The sequence below is a fragment of the Somniosus microcephalus genome, chromosome 7 (assembly GCF_052327205.1).
Source record: "Somniosus microcephalus isolate GS21.2 chromosome 7, FLI_Smic_1.0, whole genome shotgun sequence".
In the NCBI taxonomy this organism is placed as follows: domain Eukaryota; kingdom Metazoa; phylum Chordata; class Chondrichthyes; order Squaliformes; family Somniosidae; genus Somniosus; species Somniosus microcephalus.
The window spans coordinates 153,165,110-153,181,066 of NC_140993.1; the positions used below are offsets into that span (position 1 = coordinate 153,165,110).

General features: G+C 49.1%; 1 protein-coding gene across 8 annotated transcripts in view; it reads left to right on the forward strand.

The window, feature by feature from the left end:
- Positions 1-15,957, forward strand: part of prex2 (phosphatidylinositol-3,4,5-trisphosphate-dependent Rac exchange factor 2) — a 943,088-nt gene that overhangs the window by 679,991 nt on the left and 247,140 nt on the right. For 6 of the 8 annotated variants that reach the window (XM_085993112.1, XM_085993115.1, XM_085993113.1 and 3 more), the window contains one exon: positions 1,314-1,416. The exons of 1 other annotated variant lie outside the window; for it this stretch is intronic. In XM_085993112.1, the coding sequence (XP_085849238.1) occupies positions 1,314-1,416 (103 nt within the window). Of the gene's footprint in view, positions 1-1,313; positions 1,417-2,937; positions 3,195-15,957 lie in introns of those variants that run through there. One more of the 8 variants, XM_085993118.1, reaches the window with a different exon arrangement.

A 15,957-nucleotide genomic window follows, 5' to 3' on the forward strand; every position in this document is an offset into this window, starting at 1 on the left:
CTGGTCTTTGTCCGAATCTGATGTCCAGGAGGAAAGGAATTAAATGGTCGCCATGCTTCTGGTATATGCCTCAGTTGAGGAAGCGCTCAGTCAAGGTGACGAGAGGTGTTTCCCAGGAGGTCACACTGGAGATGGGTGTCAGGCTCCAAATTTCCACAACAATGAGTAGGCCTGCTAAAAGTTCACCCAGACCTGAGACAACAAAGTTCTGCCACCTGCAAATGATCATCGATGAAAACTCCTTTGTAATGGTGGAGCTGCAGCTGTTAGTAAGCAGTCTAATTGTGAGGCCCCCAGGATTACCTGGTGTATTCCAGAGGAGGCGTGTAGGATGGGGGAAATGTCTTAAAATTGGAAAGGCCTCTCAAAATGGGATAATTGAGGCAATTAAGTGGTTATTAAGGGCCTTAAGGGCCTATCCGGGATGGAAACAAAGTCAGAAAACACGCCTGTGGGAAAATTGCTTGGAAGCCGAATCGGGACCGCTCACCATTTTTTGCAATTTTACCACCTCACACGCCTCCAAACCTGCCTCCTCGGGCCTGGCAAAATTGAGCCCTTTGTTTATTTTGTCGCAATGAATCTTGGGCAATATAACAGGGATGCTAAGAATGACTCTTATTTAGATAGATTTGCATGGCAGAACAAAATAGTTATTTAACAAATAGCTACAGTAATTATGTAATAGCTGAGGCAGAACAACAGTAGCAGAAGCTTAATATAAAGTACTGGAATTTCCTTGGAGCTGCTTCTGCTCAGCCACCATAACGTTCCCCATCAATGATATATCATAGAACTCTCCAAAACAAGGTTTGTTTGCCCTAAATGGTGGGAGTGCCTTAGGAAACCAGCAGACAAGATAATTGGTTCTCATAATTTACTCACTGAGACAACAACAAATGGAACAAAGAACTAAAACACTTTAGGGCAGCTAGCGGCAGATGAAGACTGAGATTGAAGATAATTCTGAGGTCTTTTACATTTTCTAATCTGTTACAAACAATTACAACATATATTCCTGTTTTAAACTGTTTGATGGCTCTATGCTTTCTCATTGCTTACATCAATGGGATATTGCAGTCATTAAGAATATTTCTTATCTTAATATCAGTACCTTATGATTTGTATTGACTTTTTACAAATGTCCCAGTATATTTGATCAAAAAATCTGTCACTTAAGGTACTGCATCACAAGTAGTGCTACTGTAATTCATGTAAATACTTTTTGAGTTGTGCTACATTAAGTAGGTATCCAACTCTGTCCAACCCCCAGTTGAGCCTCTGATTTTTTTCTGTTTGCTGATGTCTTCTAGATGGATGAGCAGGCTATGTTGGAAGACACTCTGGTTGCCTTGTCTGACTTGGAAAAGGTCACGTTCTATTTACGACAGTATGATGAAGAACCACTAGTAGCAAGTAAGGCACTTTCTGCTCATTGTGTCGTCTTAAACATGACTTCTGTAGAAATGCTGTAAAAGAAGCCAGCTAAGAGTATCAACACGTGACTCTGTTAAAGTGCTACTATTCAATCATAAACATGAAAGCTGCAGATGCTTTAGCAGATTGTTTTGCTGAAGTGGAGACTTAACAACATTAATTTTTGTTTAAATTATGAATCATCTATTGGAGTTTTTATTGCCCAAAAATACTAAATTGGAATTTCCTAAATTTATATGAATTTCCTCAATATGCAGAGAAGATTTTTCTGATACTTCTACTAGGTACAGTCTCCAGTCTCTAAGGCTGCAGTCATACTGCACCTATAAGTCTCAGAGTAGTGTCTCTGGCGTGTGATGCACATATGGCAGACCGGAGTTCTACTGCTGATTGCATATAATTGTGGGCTGTATATAGTGACACCACTATTCCCGGCCAGAATGGAGAGGTTTGGTTAATTCCCCCGTCAATCACGCCTGGACACCGCACTGCTGTAAGTGAATGAGATTGATTTTACGCATATAATTTGTATCAGAAAGAAAGACTTGCATTTATATACAGGAAACTTTGTGCTATCCGGCACCCACGGGACCGAGCTGCTGCCGTTGCCTCAAAACTGCCGTACTCTCCAGAGTTAATGTTGCGAGATACGGAGATTCTTATCTCCGTATTTGACAACAAACACTGTTGCTTAGCAACAGCTTCTAAACACTCGGGTGTGGCCTGCAAGCTCTGTATATGAAGCTGTTGCTATAGCTACAGACCTTGCACAGCTTGACTGTTCAAACAAAGCAAATAAAACAAACAAAAAGAATAAAAAACGGCTGCTGATTTTTGCCGGTGGCTCCAGATTGCCGGATAGCTCAACTCCGGATAGCACAAAGTTTCCTGTAGCACCTTTCACGACCACTGGACATCCCAAAGTGCTTTACAACCAATGAAGTGTAGTCACTGCTGTAATGTAGGAAACACAGCAGCTAATTTGTGTGCAGCAAGCTCCCAGAAACAGCAATGTGATAATGACCAGATAATCTGTTTTAGTGCTGTTGATTGAGGGATAAATATTGGCCAGGACACCGGGGATAACTCCCCTGCTCTTCTTCGAAATAGTGCCATAGGATCTTTTACATCCACCTGAGAGGGCAGACGGGGCCTCAGTTTAATGTCTCATCCAAAAGACAGCACCTCTGACAGTGCAGCACTCCCTCAGTACTGCACTGAGTGTCAGCCTAGATTTTTGTGCTCAAATCCCTGGAGTGGGACTTGAACACCACAACCCTCTGACTCACAGGCAAGAGTGCTACTAACTGAGCCATGGCTGACATTGTGTAACTATTATGTAATTATGTAACTATCCTCCACTCACCGCATTTTGCGAGCGAAATCACCCTGCTTTTAGTGGGAGAAGTTGCTTCAGTTTCGGTCATGAGCTCTGTTTTATGCAGGTCTTAGGGACTGTTTGTAAATAGACTCTGTAAATAAACTTTGTTTGCTTTGCAGTTTACTGAATAAATAGACTTTGTTTGCTGTAAAATACACTGCTGTAAGTCCTGCCGGAATCCCGCCCTGCCTAAAAATCATTGGCTGATACAGTGCAACTCATTGGCTGACGCAGTGGTATCAATAGACACTCCAATAATGATGGTGTTACACTGAAGTCAGCCATAAAGGACTACTGGGTGTGTATCCTTGGACGCATCCACAGAGCACCACTTGCTGGTAATTAATTGGTAATGCTATGAGCAAGTTGGTGAGATCAACCACTTTTTCCTAATGTTAAAAAACATTGAAAAGTATATACTGTATAGAGTGCCCAGGAAGTCCAATGCAGTGTTCTCAAGTTATATTGTAAATTCAAACCAGTGTGACAGCCTCCTTACTTCAGTGTGCTCGAGAGCCTGACTGGGCACTGACTTCTGAGTATACTCTCACTTTTGCTTTGATGCGCATCCTAAACGGCTTTGTACTGATGTGAAGCTGGCGCTATAACTGCACCTTAAAAGAGTTTTTATATCTGCTTACATCTTTATCACTGAATACTAGGGCTGAAATGTTCAATATTAGTGCAGTGCAAATCAAATTCATTTTAATTCCTGTTAGTCTGACTGAGTTGTTATGAGTCATAAAAGTAGGACCTAAAATCTAAGGCCACGATTTTGCCGGCGCTCAGAGGGCGGGTTTGGAGGAGGGTCAGTAATGAAAATCTAAATGATTGATGGCGGGTTCACAACCTTAAGTGCCATCCCGCCTCCATGCAACTTTGCAAAGTGTCAGGTCTGCGAGTCCCGATCAGACCCGACACCAAACGACGGGAGAGGCACTTAAGGCAGTCTTCCCATTTTACTACATTTTCAGTGTGTTGCACATCGTGCGACAAACACACCAGCTGATTGTGCCGGGATCAGCAACTCGCTGAATACTTGACAGCTGCTCCTGCAGCATAAAAGCGGACCTGTAAAATGGCTGACCTTCAGATGGCAGAGCTTTGTGTTTTGAGGTGTTGGAACACTTTTTGCAGGTCCATTGAGCTTGTAAGTGTTTAAGCTGAGAGCCATATGCACTGTGACCTCCTTGGAAAGCCCTCTTCCCACATTGACTAAGCGCTTACTCAACTGAGATATATACAGCGGAATGGGAAACATTTATACTCTCTCATCCTGGTCCTCAGAATCGGAGGAAGAGCAGCCGTGGCAGCAGCAGAACCAGGCACAACAGCAGCAGCAACAACAGGAGCGCCAACCGTCTCCTCAGCCACCTGATGCTGCACAGGGCAGAAGGTGTCAGCACAGGGCTGCTCCGCGCCGCAGGAGATACCCCCAACACAGGGTTTACAGGCCGAGGATGAGCTTCCTCAACATGAGTGAGAAGCAGTGCCAAAGGAGGCTGAGACTTCCGCGAGAGGTAGTCGCTGACATCTGTGCAATGCTGCACCAACACCTGGAGCCCAGAGGAGCGCGTGGAGACTCCTTACCAGTGGCTGTCAAAGTCACCACCGCACTCAACTTCTTTGCTTCGAGCTCCTTCCAGGGATCACCAGCAGACATCAGCAGCATCTCCCAGTCAGCCACACACGCCTGCATCATGCAGGTTATTGATGCCCTCTTTGCAAAGGTCCACAATTACATCCACTTCTCCACAGATGAAGCAAGTATAACCGCGCGTGTGGTTGGCTTTGCAAATATGGCAGGCTTCCCAAGGGTGCAGGACATCGTAGACTGCACACATGTGGCCATTAGGGCACCCCATTACAACCCAGCTGTATTTGTCAACCGCAAGGGCTTCCACTCCCTTAACGTCCAGCTGGTGTGTAACCACAGGAAGAACATTATGCATGTTTGCGCCAAGTTCCCTGGCAGTTGCCATGACTCGTTCATCCTGCGGCAGTCGACTGTGCCTCAGCTGTTCAATCCACCAACCCAACTTTCCGGATGGCTACTTGGAGACAAGGGCTATCCCCTGAAGATGTGGCTAATGACACTGATGAGGAAGCCATCAAATGAAGCTGAGGACTGGTAAAATGTGAGCCACATTTCCACCAGAAGCATCATAGAGCAAACCATCAGCTTGCTCAAAATGCAATTCAGATGCCTTGACAGATCTGGTGGAGCCCTACAGTACTCACCAGCTGAGTCTCCAGAATCATCATGGTCTGCTGTGCCCTGCACAACATTGCACGGCATCGTGGCTTACCGCTGCCTGAGGAGCAACTGGCTCAGTGCACAGCCTCCTCCTCAGAGGAGGAGAAAGACCTTGCGCAGGTGCATGTGCCAGTTCCACCAGCACGCAAGCACATTGCTGGCTGTGAGGCAAGGGATGCACAAATCCATGCCAGATTCGCGTAAGTTTACGCAGCAAACACATGTGGCTGGCACATGGAAATGAGTGTCTGGCTGACCTTCTTAACACACCATACAACATCGATACAATAAACTGTGGGATCCTATCACTCTCAGCACTATCATTACAGATGAAAGGCTCCCTGACCCCTCACTGTGACACTTACATTTCTGAGAACACATAGGCCAACTCTTTGAATCTTTGCCATCGCATCTCTTTATTACAATTGAAATAACGATGAAAATCTTCACTTTGTATTATATCAAAACACCCAAGTGACTACCTTGTGACTATATGTGTGTTAACTTTCTCTTACGCGTGCTTCTACGTGGTGCTTCCCCTGTGGTTTCAGCAGATGTTGAGGCACCTTGCTCACTTCCGTGCTGCGCCTGCTTTGACGCCTTTGGCAGGTGTCCTCTGGGTTTGGGAGCCTGGGAGGGCTCAGCAACAGTCTGCTCCTCCTGTGGCTGTGCAGGGGCTGTGATGGTCACCTCAGTTGGGTGAGGAATCGGGGGCTCTGACCAAGGGCTCCGCAGTGGCATGGGAATGTGTGCGCTTCGAGAGGAGCCCACACTTCCTTATTGTCGACCACCAATATGCCTCTCATGGGTCATCCGCACTTCACTGCTAGCAAGTAGCTGGAAAGCACCTTGTTGCACATCAGTGGGGCCATGAGAACCCATCTCTGTACTGACAGTCCTCATAATGGGGACAGCCAAGTGATGCGCCATCAATTACTCATAAAAGACTGAGAGTTAAGAGAGTAACTAAAGGCTTTTATTAACAAAAGAATGAAGGTCTGCCTCGAGTGGTCGACCGGTCCAGAATACAAAGGGGGCTGGGGAGCAGTCACCTTTATACTAGGACTTGTGGGAGGAGTCAGCCGAGGCATGTCCAGGCATGTACACAGTGGAATACAAACAGTGGTTTACCACATTCACCCCTTGTTTAAAATTGAGTCCGGCGGGGTGAAGTGTATTAAAAGTTAGTGTATTGGAGTCTCTCCGGAGGTCTTGTCTGCCGCTGTGATCGGCGTGGCGACGGCAGGGGTAGTGGAGCTTCCGGCGTCGAGTCCCGCGTAGGCTGTGGCACAGGCGTGTCGTCCTCGTAGGTGTCGAGCGGGTCGCTGGGCCCAGGCCTGCCGGCTGCTGGGGCTGGATATCGGATCGTGGGGGGGGGTGGTAGTGAGTAGTGGGTTACTGCGGCCCCCGAGGGTGCAAGGTCTCTTATGGAGACTGTGTCCTCCCGCCCGTCCGGGTATGCACTGTAAGCATACTGGGGGTTGGCATGGAGGAGGTCGACCCTCTCGACCAGGGGGTCCGTTTTATGGGTCCTCACGTGCCTTCTCAGTAGGACCGGCCCTGGGGACGTCAGCCATGGCGGTAGCGATGTCCCCGATGTGGACTTCCTTGGGAAGACAAACATTTTCTCATGAGGGGTGCCGTTAGTGGCAGTGCAGAGCAGTGACCGAATAGAGTGGAGCGCATCGGGGAGCACATCCTGCCAGCGGGAGGTTGGAAGGCCCCTAGACTTTAAGGCTAGCAGGGCGGCCTTCCAAACTGTCGCATTTTCTCTTTCCACCTGTCCGTTCCCCCGGGGGTTGTAACTGGTGGTCCTTCTTGTGGCAATACCCCTAGTTAGCAGGTACTGACGGAGTTCGTCGCTCATAAACGATGAGCCCCGGTCGCTATGGATATAGCTGGGGAAACCGAACAAGGTGAAGAGGTCGTTCAGACATTTAATGACCGTGGCACTGGTCATGTCCGGGCAGGGGATGGCGAACGGGAAACGGGAGTACTCATCAATAATATTGAGGAAGTACACATTGCGGTCGGAGGAGGGGAGAGGCCCTTTAAAATCAATGCTCAGGCGCTCGAAGGGGCGAGTGGCTTTTATCAGGTGGGCCCTGTCTGGTCTATAAAAGTGCGGTTTGCACTCAGCGCAGACTTGGCAGTTCCTGGTCATGGTCCTGACCTCCTCAATAGAGTAAGGCAGGTTGCGGGCCTTGATGAAGTGGAAGAACCTGGTGACGCCCGGGTGGCAGAGGTCATTGTGGAGGGCCCACAGTCTATCGATCTGCGCGCTGGCGCAGGTGCCACGCGATAGCGCATCCGGGGGTTCATTGAGCTTCCCGGGCCGGTACAAGATCTCGTAATTGTAGGTGGAAAGTTCGATTCTCCACCTCAAGATCTTGTCATTTTTGATTTTGCCCCTCTGCTTGTTGTTAAACATGAAAGCAACTGAACGTTGGTCAGTGAGCAGGGTAAATCGTTTTCCGGCCAGGTAGTGCCTCCAATGACGCACAGCCTCCACAATCGCCTGGGCCTCCTTCTCAACAGCGGAGTGTCTGGTCTCCGGGCCTTGGAGGGTTCGTGAAAAGAAGGCCACGGGTCTCCCCGCCTGATTGAGGGTAGCGGCCAGGGCAAAGTCGGACGCGTCGCTTTCCACCTGGAAGGGGATGGATTCGTCCACTGCGTGCATGGTGGCTTTGGCAATGTCTTCCTTGATACGGTGGAAGGCTAAGCGGGCCTCTGCCGTCAAGGGAAAAGAGGTGGACTTGATCAGCGGACGGGCCTTGTCCGCATAGTAGGGGACCCACTGGGCATAATAGGAGAAAAACCCTAGGCACCTCTTCAGGGCCTTGAGGCAGTGGGGCAGTGGGAGTTCCATAAGGGGACGCATCCGGTCGGGGTCGGGGCCGATGACTCCGTGTTCCACAACACAGCCAAGGATGGCGAGGCGGTTTGTGCGGAATATGCACTTCTCCTTGTTATATGTCAGGTTCAGGAGTTGGGCGGTGCGGAGGAATTTTTCGAGGTTTGCGTCATGGTCCTGCAAGTCACGGCCGCAGATGGTCACATTGTCCAGATATGGGAAAGTGGCCTGCAACGCATTTTGATTTACCATCCGGTCCATCTCCCTTTGGAAGACGGAGACCCCGTTGGTGACGCCAAAGGGAACCCTAAGGAAGTGATAGAGGCGGCCGTTTGCCTCAAAGGCAGTATACTGGCGGTCCTCAGGGCGGATAGGGAGCTGGTGGTACGCTGATTTCAGGTCAATGGTCGAGAAGACGCGGTACTGCGCGATCTGGTTGACCATATCAGCTATGCGGGGGAGTGGGTAGGCGTCCAGCAGGGTGTAGCGATTTATTGTCTGGCTGTAGTCGATGACCAGGCGCTGCTTCTCGCCGGTCTTAACAACCACAACCTGGGCTCGCCAGGGGCTGGTGCTGCCCTCAATAATCCCTTCCTTCAGGAGCCGCTCCACTTCGGTTTTAATGAAAACCCTGTCCCCGGCACTGTATCGCCTGCTCTTTGTGGCAATGGGCTTACAGTCGGGGGTGAGGTTAGCAAACAGTCGGGGGGGGGGGTGACTCTGAGTGTGGAGAGGTTGCACCTGGTGCGCGGCGGGCAATTTGGGAGCTGCTGGCTGCGGACTGTGAGTGGGGGTAGGGGTCCACCGTACGCCATCGTAACACTTTTAAGGTGGCACTGAAAATCTAACCCCAGCAGGACGGCAGCGCAGAGGTCAGGCAGGACCAGAAGTTTAAAATGATCGTACACGGTCCCGTCTACTACGAGTGTCACTACGCAGTAGCCGCCGATGTCCGCCGACTGGGACTCGGAGGCCATAGAAATCCGCTGGTGCGCAGGCAGGACTGGGAGAGAGCAACGCCGCACCGTGTCGGGGTGGATGAAGCTCTCCGTGCTCCCAGAGTCAAAAAGGCAGATTGTATCGTGGCCATTTACCTTAATGTCCATTGTGGAGCTGGCCAGCTGGTGCGGTCTCGCTTGGTCCAGTGTAACGGATGCCAGCGTAGGGGTCGGTGTGTCGCTGCGGGTATCAGATGAGGCGGTGTTGGGGGCCTGCTGCGTTCTGGCTGTCGTCCAGGATGGCGGCGTCCATGATCCCCATGTGGCTGGAGGCGTCCAAAATGGCTGCTGTACCGGTGGTTCGCACATGGCCGGGAGGCCCAAGATGGCGGCCCGCATGGCCCACACGCGGCGCTGCTGGGGTTCAGGGTGGCTTTGGCCCTGCAGACGTTAGCGTAGTATCCCTTCTTCCCGCAGCCCGAGCAGATCGCATTTTTCGCCGGGCAGCGCGCTCTGGGGTGTTTTACCTGGCCACAGAAGTAGCATTTCTGGCCTTGGGGCACTGCTGTCTGGCCTTGGGACACTGCTGCGGTAGTTGGGCCGTTGCTGGGGTGTGGCTGGGGTGGCACGGCGCTATGAGGCGGTCCTACCGTGTCCCAGGCTGTCATTCCCCGCGGCGTCCACGGTGCAGAGGAGTAGGCATCCATGCCCCGGTAGGCTGCATCCAGTGATAGTGCGAGTTCAGAGGCCTTGTTGAGGTCGAGGTCACTCTGCTCCAACAGTCGCTGTCGGGTGTAATTGGATCTGTGGCCCGCTACAAAAGCGTCCCGGATAAGTTCCTCTGTGTACACGGCGGCCTTTACATCCTTACAACCACAGGCCCGGCCAAGCACAGACAGTGCCTGAAGGTATTCCACGGTCGATTCCCCAGGTTGTTGTTTACGACTCCCCAGAAGGTGCCTGGCGTACACTTCGTTCACTGGGCGCGTGTACTGGTCCTTGAGGAGCTTGATAGCGTCTGCGTACGAGGTCGCATCTTGGATGACCGAGTACACTCAGTGGTTCACTTTGGAGGTCAGGACATCCAGTTTGTCCTCGTCCGATTTGATTGCTGCGGAGGTGGTCAGGAATTTTTCGAAACACTTAAGCCAGTGAGTAAACTTGGTGGATGAGTCCGCCTCCCGATGATCTAAGTCCAGGCATGCTGGTGTGAGGATCTTCTCCATTATAAAAATTTGTTAATAAAATTGATGCGCTATCAATTACTCATAAAAGACTGAGAGTTAAGAGAGTAACTAAAGGCTTTTATTAACAAAAGAATGAAGGTCTGCCTCGAGTGGTCGACCGGTCCAGAATACAAAGGGGGCTGGGGAGCAGTCACCTTTATACTAGGACTTGTGGGAGGAGTCAGCCGAGGCATGTCCAGGCATGTATACAGTGGAATACAAACAGTGGTTTACCACACCAAGTACCTCTGGTTTCTCTCCTCAATAGATGCCCATCTATCCTCCATAGCAGACCATCTATTTGGAAGAGTCACCATGCTCATTTGAGTCTGGCGATTTATGTCCTCCATGGAGGTTGCCATCCTTTCCATGGTGGCACCTACATTCGCCTTTGAGTGCACCACCGCATTGCTCATGTTTGAGATGGACTCCTCCATTCTCTGCACACTCGCAGTTACCATGGTTGCAAAGCCTGTCAGAGACTCCTGCACTTGTTCCTGGAGTTCCAGCACCGCTCTCTTTCTGGATGGCCTCAGAGGCACAGCATCTACCTGCAGCTGTGCAGAGCTAGGAGTGTCCTGCGACCTCCGATGAGGACTCTCCACTGTTGTCCCTGTCTTCACCGTCTGCTAATGCTCACTTGTGAGCTGTGATACACCAGATGACAACACTAATGGATCTCGCGAGTGACCCACCAAGGTGTGCGTCTCTGTGCTGGCGCTGGGTCCGCTTAATTCTGCTGACGCTGCACCCTCAGAGGTTGCAGCTTCCTCTGAGGAGTCTTCCGGCTCTTCCTCCTGGACAGTGGGGAGGGGGGCTCTCGATGGTCCTGTGGGGAATTAAAGTCATGAGTTAGACATGTGACATTAACGTAGCAGACACATCCCATTGTGCAGATGATCAGAACTCAATCTGTATGAACATCAGATGCCATATCAGTCACTCATGCAATCTAAATGAGAGGGTTGCAAATCTATTCTGTCACCAGCTTGCTCTACTGCGCCTGTCTCTCCATCCCCCACTTCCATGTCGATGTCGATAACAGCCTCCTCAGCGATGGTCAAGTGCGCCAAGGAAGTTGGCCCTCCTCCTGTCCTCCCCCTCTCCCTCTTATTGTGGGCTCTCTTTTCCTGCAATGAGGGAGACAAGTGGAGTTTGAGCGAGAATGTTGGAGTGAGTGTAGAGAATCCATAGCATAGATGCTTAGAGGGAGACAAAGATGGAGTGAGGTGCCAATACCAAGGTCCCTCCCTGTGCGGCGTTGTTGTCATTGCATCACAGTGATCGCGAGTGTGAGGGGTGCATAGTAGAATGGTGAAGTGATTCTGTACATAGAGAGAGGGGATGGCTAAGGGTGCAAGGGATGTATGGGTATGTTGGGATATGCAGGAATAGTTTGACAATGCAGAGTGCTGGTGATGAGAGGAGATGGGGAGCAGATTGAAGGTAAGTGTGATGTTATACTCACTTTTGCTGAGCGTAGCAGATCATTGAACCTTTTCCTGCACTGAACCCAGGTGTGTGAGCACAAAGACCTGGCACTCACCTCCTCAGCAATTTACAGCCAGGCTGCCTTGGTTTGCTGAGGAGGCTTCCTACATCCATTGGAGGGGAACAGAACCTATTTGCGCCCTCTCACTCCCTCCACAAGAGCATGGAGGGAGTCATCATCGAATCTTGGAGAGGCCTTTGATCTTGGACCACTCATCTCTCTATCTGCCACACTGAATAGCATCAGAAAATGAATGAAAAACCACAAGGCTGCATGGGCCCCTTAAATGCAGCTGGATGGAAGACGTCAGCAGAAGCGAGCAGCAGACCCGAACCCACTGATTGGGCTGGGCAACATGCATGACGGGCTTATTAAGCCCAGTTAAGGGAAAATAGTTAATGCAGAACAGATTAAACCGGCAGCGGGGCCGGAACCCGCCGATCAGCCAACCCGACTCCAACCTGCCTCCACTCGGAAAATCGCGGCCTAAAGAGGAGTACTAAATCTGGTATGATCTAAACTGATACTTCGAGCATATTCTCATTTACTCTACTTGGATATAGGTTTAGAATCATGGAATGGTTACAGCACAGAAAGAGGCCATTTTGCCCGTCGAGCCTGTGCCAGTATTCTTCAAGAGCACTTCAGCTACTCCCACTCCCCCGCCCTTTCCCAATAGCCCTGCAAATGTTTTTCCTTCACGTACTTATCCAATTCCCTTTTGAAAGCCGCGATTCACTCTGCCTCCACTGTAATGATCAATAACATGTCATTCTAGAATAGTACACTAGGTGGAGCTGTAGAGCTGTATAGAGCTGTATATTTAGTTGTATGTGTTTAAGACTACACTGCCCACGATGCACTAGGCTACCCAGAAGGCAGTAGTCAAGATGGCTGCCTGCACACAGGAGCATACATGCTGAAGCTCTACAGATGCTGTACCTAGAGAATGTGTACTGAATAAATGACTAGCTAGAAGCTAGCTGTGTTCATAATAAGAATGTCTAGTTATTAATGAACATAACATGGTACCAGGATTGGTAAGATCTGCTGAATATTGTGCAAAGCGACATGGAGAATTTGAAGCCACCAGAGCGTTTGAAGCTCTCAGGAAATATCGACTACAATTGGCAGACTTTTAAACAACAATTCGAACTCTACATTGCTGCCATCGGGTACAGTACGAAGCCAGATGCAAGGAAAATAGCGTTGCTGCTCACGGTTGCAGGCCCACAGGCGATAGAAGTATTTAATACATTTGTATTTAATCCAGAGGAGAACAGAGAAAATTTAGACGATGTGCTAAACAAATTTGATACACATTGTTCTCCCAAAAAGAATGAAACCTATGAAAGATACATGTTCCGTTCGAGGACACAGCGGCAAAATGAGGCTTTTGATAGCTTTTTGACTGATCTGAAACTGAAAGCACAGACATGTAATTTCTCTGAGCTGAAATCATCCATGATTCGTGACCAGATTGTGTTTGGTATGCAGGATAAAAAGGTCAGGGAACGTCTGTTGAGAGAAACTTAACTGACATTGGAAAATGCTGTGAAAATATGCCAAGCCAGTGAGCTAGCTCGACAGCACGTGAAGACTTTCAGTCAAATCAATAATGATGCGATTGTAGTAAGTGCTGCTGTCGGTGCTGTGTCCTACAAGGGGAAGAAACATGGGCAGAACAGAAATGAAAAGCAATTGGAGGAAGGAAATTTTAATTGTAAACGCTGCGGTTACAAACACCAGTTAAGACAATGCCCAGCGTTTGGAAAAATGTGCACAAAATGTCATGGAAAGAATCACTTTGCCAAACAATGCTTTTCAAAAGTAAAAACAAAGAAAGGGCAACAAGTCCGAGTTAATGTGATTGAGGACACTGATTTAAGTGAGACATTTTTTGTAGGAATGGTGTCATGTGACAATATAGAAAAGGATACAGAAAATGTGCAGCCCTCAGGAATAAACAATGCTGAACATAACATCAATGCAATAAAAGAGGACAAATGGATGATCCCACTGCAGGTAAATGGAGCATTAGTTACATTGAAACTAGACACTGGGGCAAAAGCAAACTTAATCAGTATGAGTGACATTAAAAATATGAAAGAAAAGCCCAAAATACAGAAAAAGTCAGTACTACTGAAGGACTATAATGGACAGAAAATAGATAGCTTAGGTGTATGCAGACTTAAAGTGACAGTCAAAGACAAAGTGCATCATCTCATGTTTTCTGTTGTGGATGAAGGACTTAATTCACTACTGGGTGACAAAGCTTGTGAGGACTTAGAACTGGTCAAGAGAGTATACCGTATAAACTGTGCCATAAACAGACCAGATGACTCAGTGGATTCTGTAGTGAGTAATTTCCAGGATGTGTTCAAAGGATTTGGAGTTCTACCATTCAGTTACAAGATCCAGCTAAAGGAGGATGCTCAGCCAGTGGTACATGCTCCACGAAGAGTTCCAGCACCCCTGCGTGACCGGCTCAAGAAAGAACTGGACAGAATGACCACACTAGGAGTCATCAGGAAAGTCGAAGAGCCAACAGACTGGATTAACTCGATGGTATGTGTAAAGAAAAAGAACAATGATCTAAGAATATGCATGGATCCAAAGGACCTAAATGCAAACATAAAACGTGAACACTACCAGATTCCCAAGCGAGAAGAAATCACCAGTGAAATGTCAGGTGCCAGATACTTTACAAAGCTCGATGCCTCACAAGGATTTTGGCAACTAAAACTGGATGAAGAGAACACCAAATACTGTACCTTCAACACACCATTTGGCAGGTATTGTTTCCTCAGAATGCCTTTCGGGATAATATCTGCATCTGAAATCTTTCATAGAGCGATGGAACACATAATTGACGGTCTGGAAGGAGTTCAGGTCTATGTTGATGACATCATCATCTGGGGCTCCACACTGAAAGAACACAATGAGAGACTGACTAAAGTGCTACAGAGCATATGCCAGAATGGACTGAAGCTCAACAAAGCCAAGTGTCAGTTTGGCGTCCAGGAAGTCACTTTCCTAGGAGATAATCTATCTGGTAAAGGAATAGAGCCAGATTTGGAAAAAGTAAACGCCATACTCAACATGCCCCTACCCACTGATAAAAAAGGAGTGCTACGCATCATGGGGATGATAAACTTAATTGGAAAGTTCATTCCTAACTTGTCAGCCAAGACAACCTGTCTGCGAGACCTGCTACATAAAACAAATGAGTTCGCATGGACAGAAAAACATGAACAAGATTGGATGAACCTCAAAACAATGCTGACAACCACACCTGTACTCATTTTCTTTGACCTGACAAAGAGAATCAAAGTGTCAACGGATGCATCAAAGGATGGCCGAGGCGCGGTCTTGCTACAAGCAGAGGGTGAAGATTGGAAGCCTGTTGCCTATGCCTCCAGGTCTATGACTGATACTGAGTGTCGATACGCCCAGATTGAAAAGGAATGTCTAGGCTTGGTAGTTGGATTAGAAAAGTTCCATGGCTACATATATGGACTTCCCACCTTCACAGTTGAGACAGACCACAGCCCATTGGTTGCCATCATAAAAAAGAACCTGAATGAGATGTCTCCAAGGATTCAATGACTCATGATGAAGCTGCAAAGATATGACTTTGAACTGATCTACACACCAGGCAAATACATACTGTTAGCAGATGCACTATCCTGAGCACCCACAATGAGCCAAGTGAGCTCTACTGAAGAAGACGTGGATGTTCATGTGAGTATGGTCACTGCTGCGCTGCCCTGTCAGACACAAAATCAAAGCAAATAGCAGAAGAAACAGTAAAAGATAGAGGCCTAGAAATTCACTTTGGGCCCGCCAGCTGGCGTGCGCCCAAAAGTTAGCGCTGAGCGCGGAGCCAGTTGCGCCCGTCAGATATTCAGTTTTTGCGCCCCAAGTTGGAACCGGGCGCTATTCCAGGGTGTGCCCGCCCCCGCTTGGGGCGCTGAAACTGAATTTCAGCGCTCTATGCGCCGCTGCGCCACCTGCTGCGGAGCGGCAGGCTGCGGTACTGCAGGCCTCCTCCTTCTCTTAAGGGGGAGGTGCCTGCAACGGGGAGATCGCCGTTGGATAGTGCCGGCAAATGAGCCCGGCACCACGGAGAAGTGCCGGGTTCGCGGAAAGCAGCCGGCAATGCCGCGGGTGGGGGGTGGAGGAGGCCGGGGAAGGAGGTGCGGGCAGGCGGCCGCCGAAAAAGCGGCCGGCCACACCTCCACCTTAAAGCGCCCCACTAAGGCTACAGTACGGCCCCGTTTTCTGATCGCTGCTTGCGGCCGCTGTGGAAGAGGCGGCCGCAACTAAATATGGGGGTTGGGCCGGTATCGGGGCGGAACCGGGGCACTGC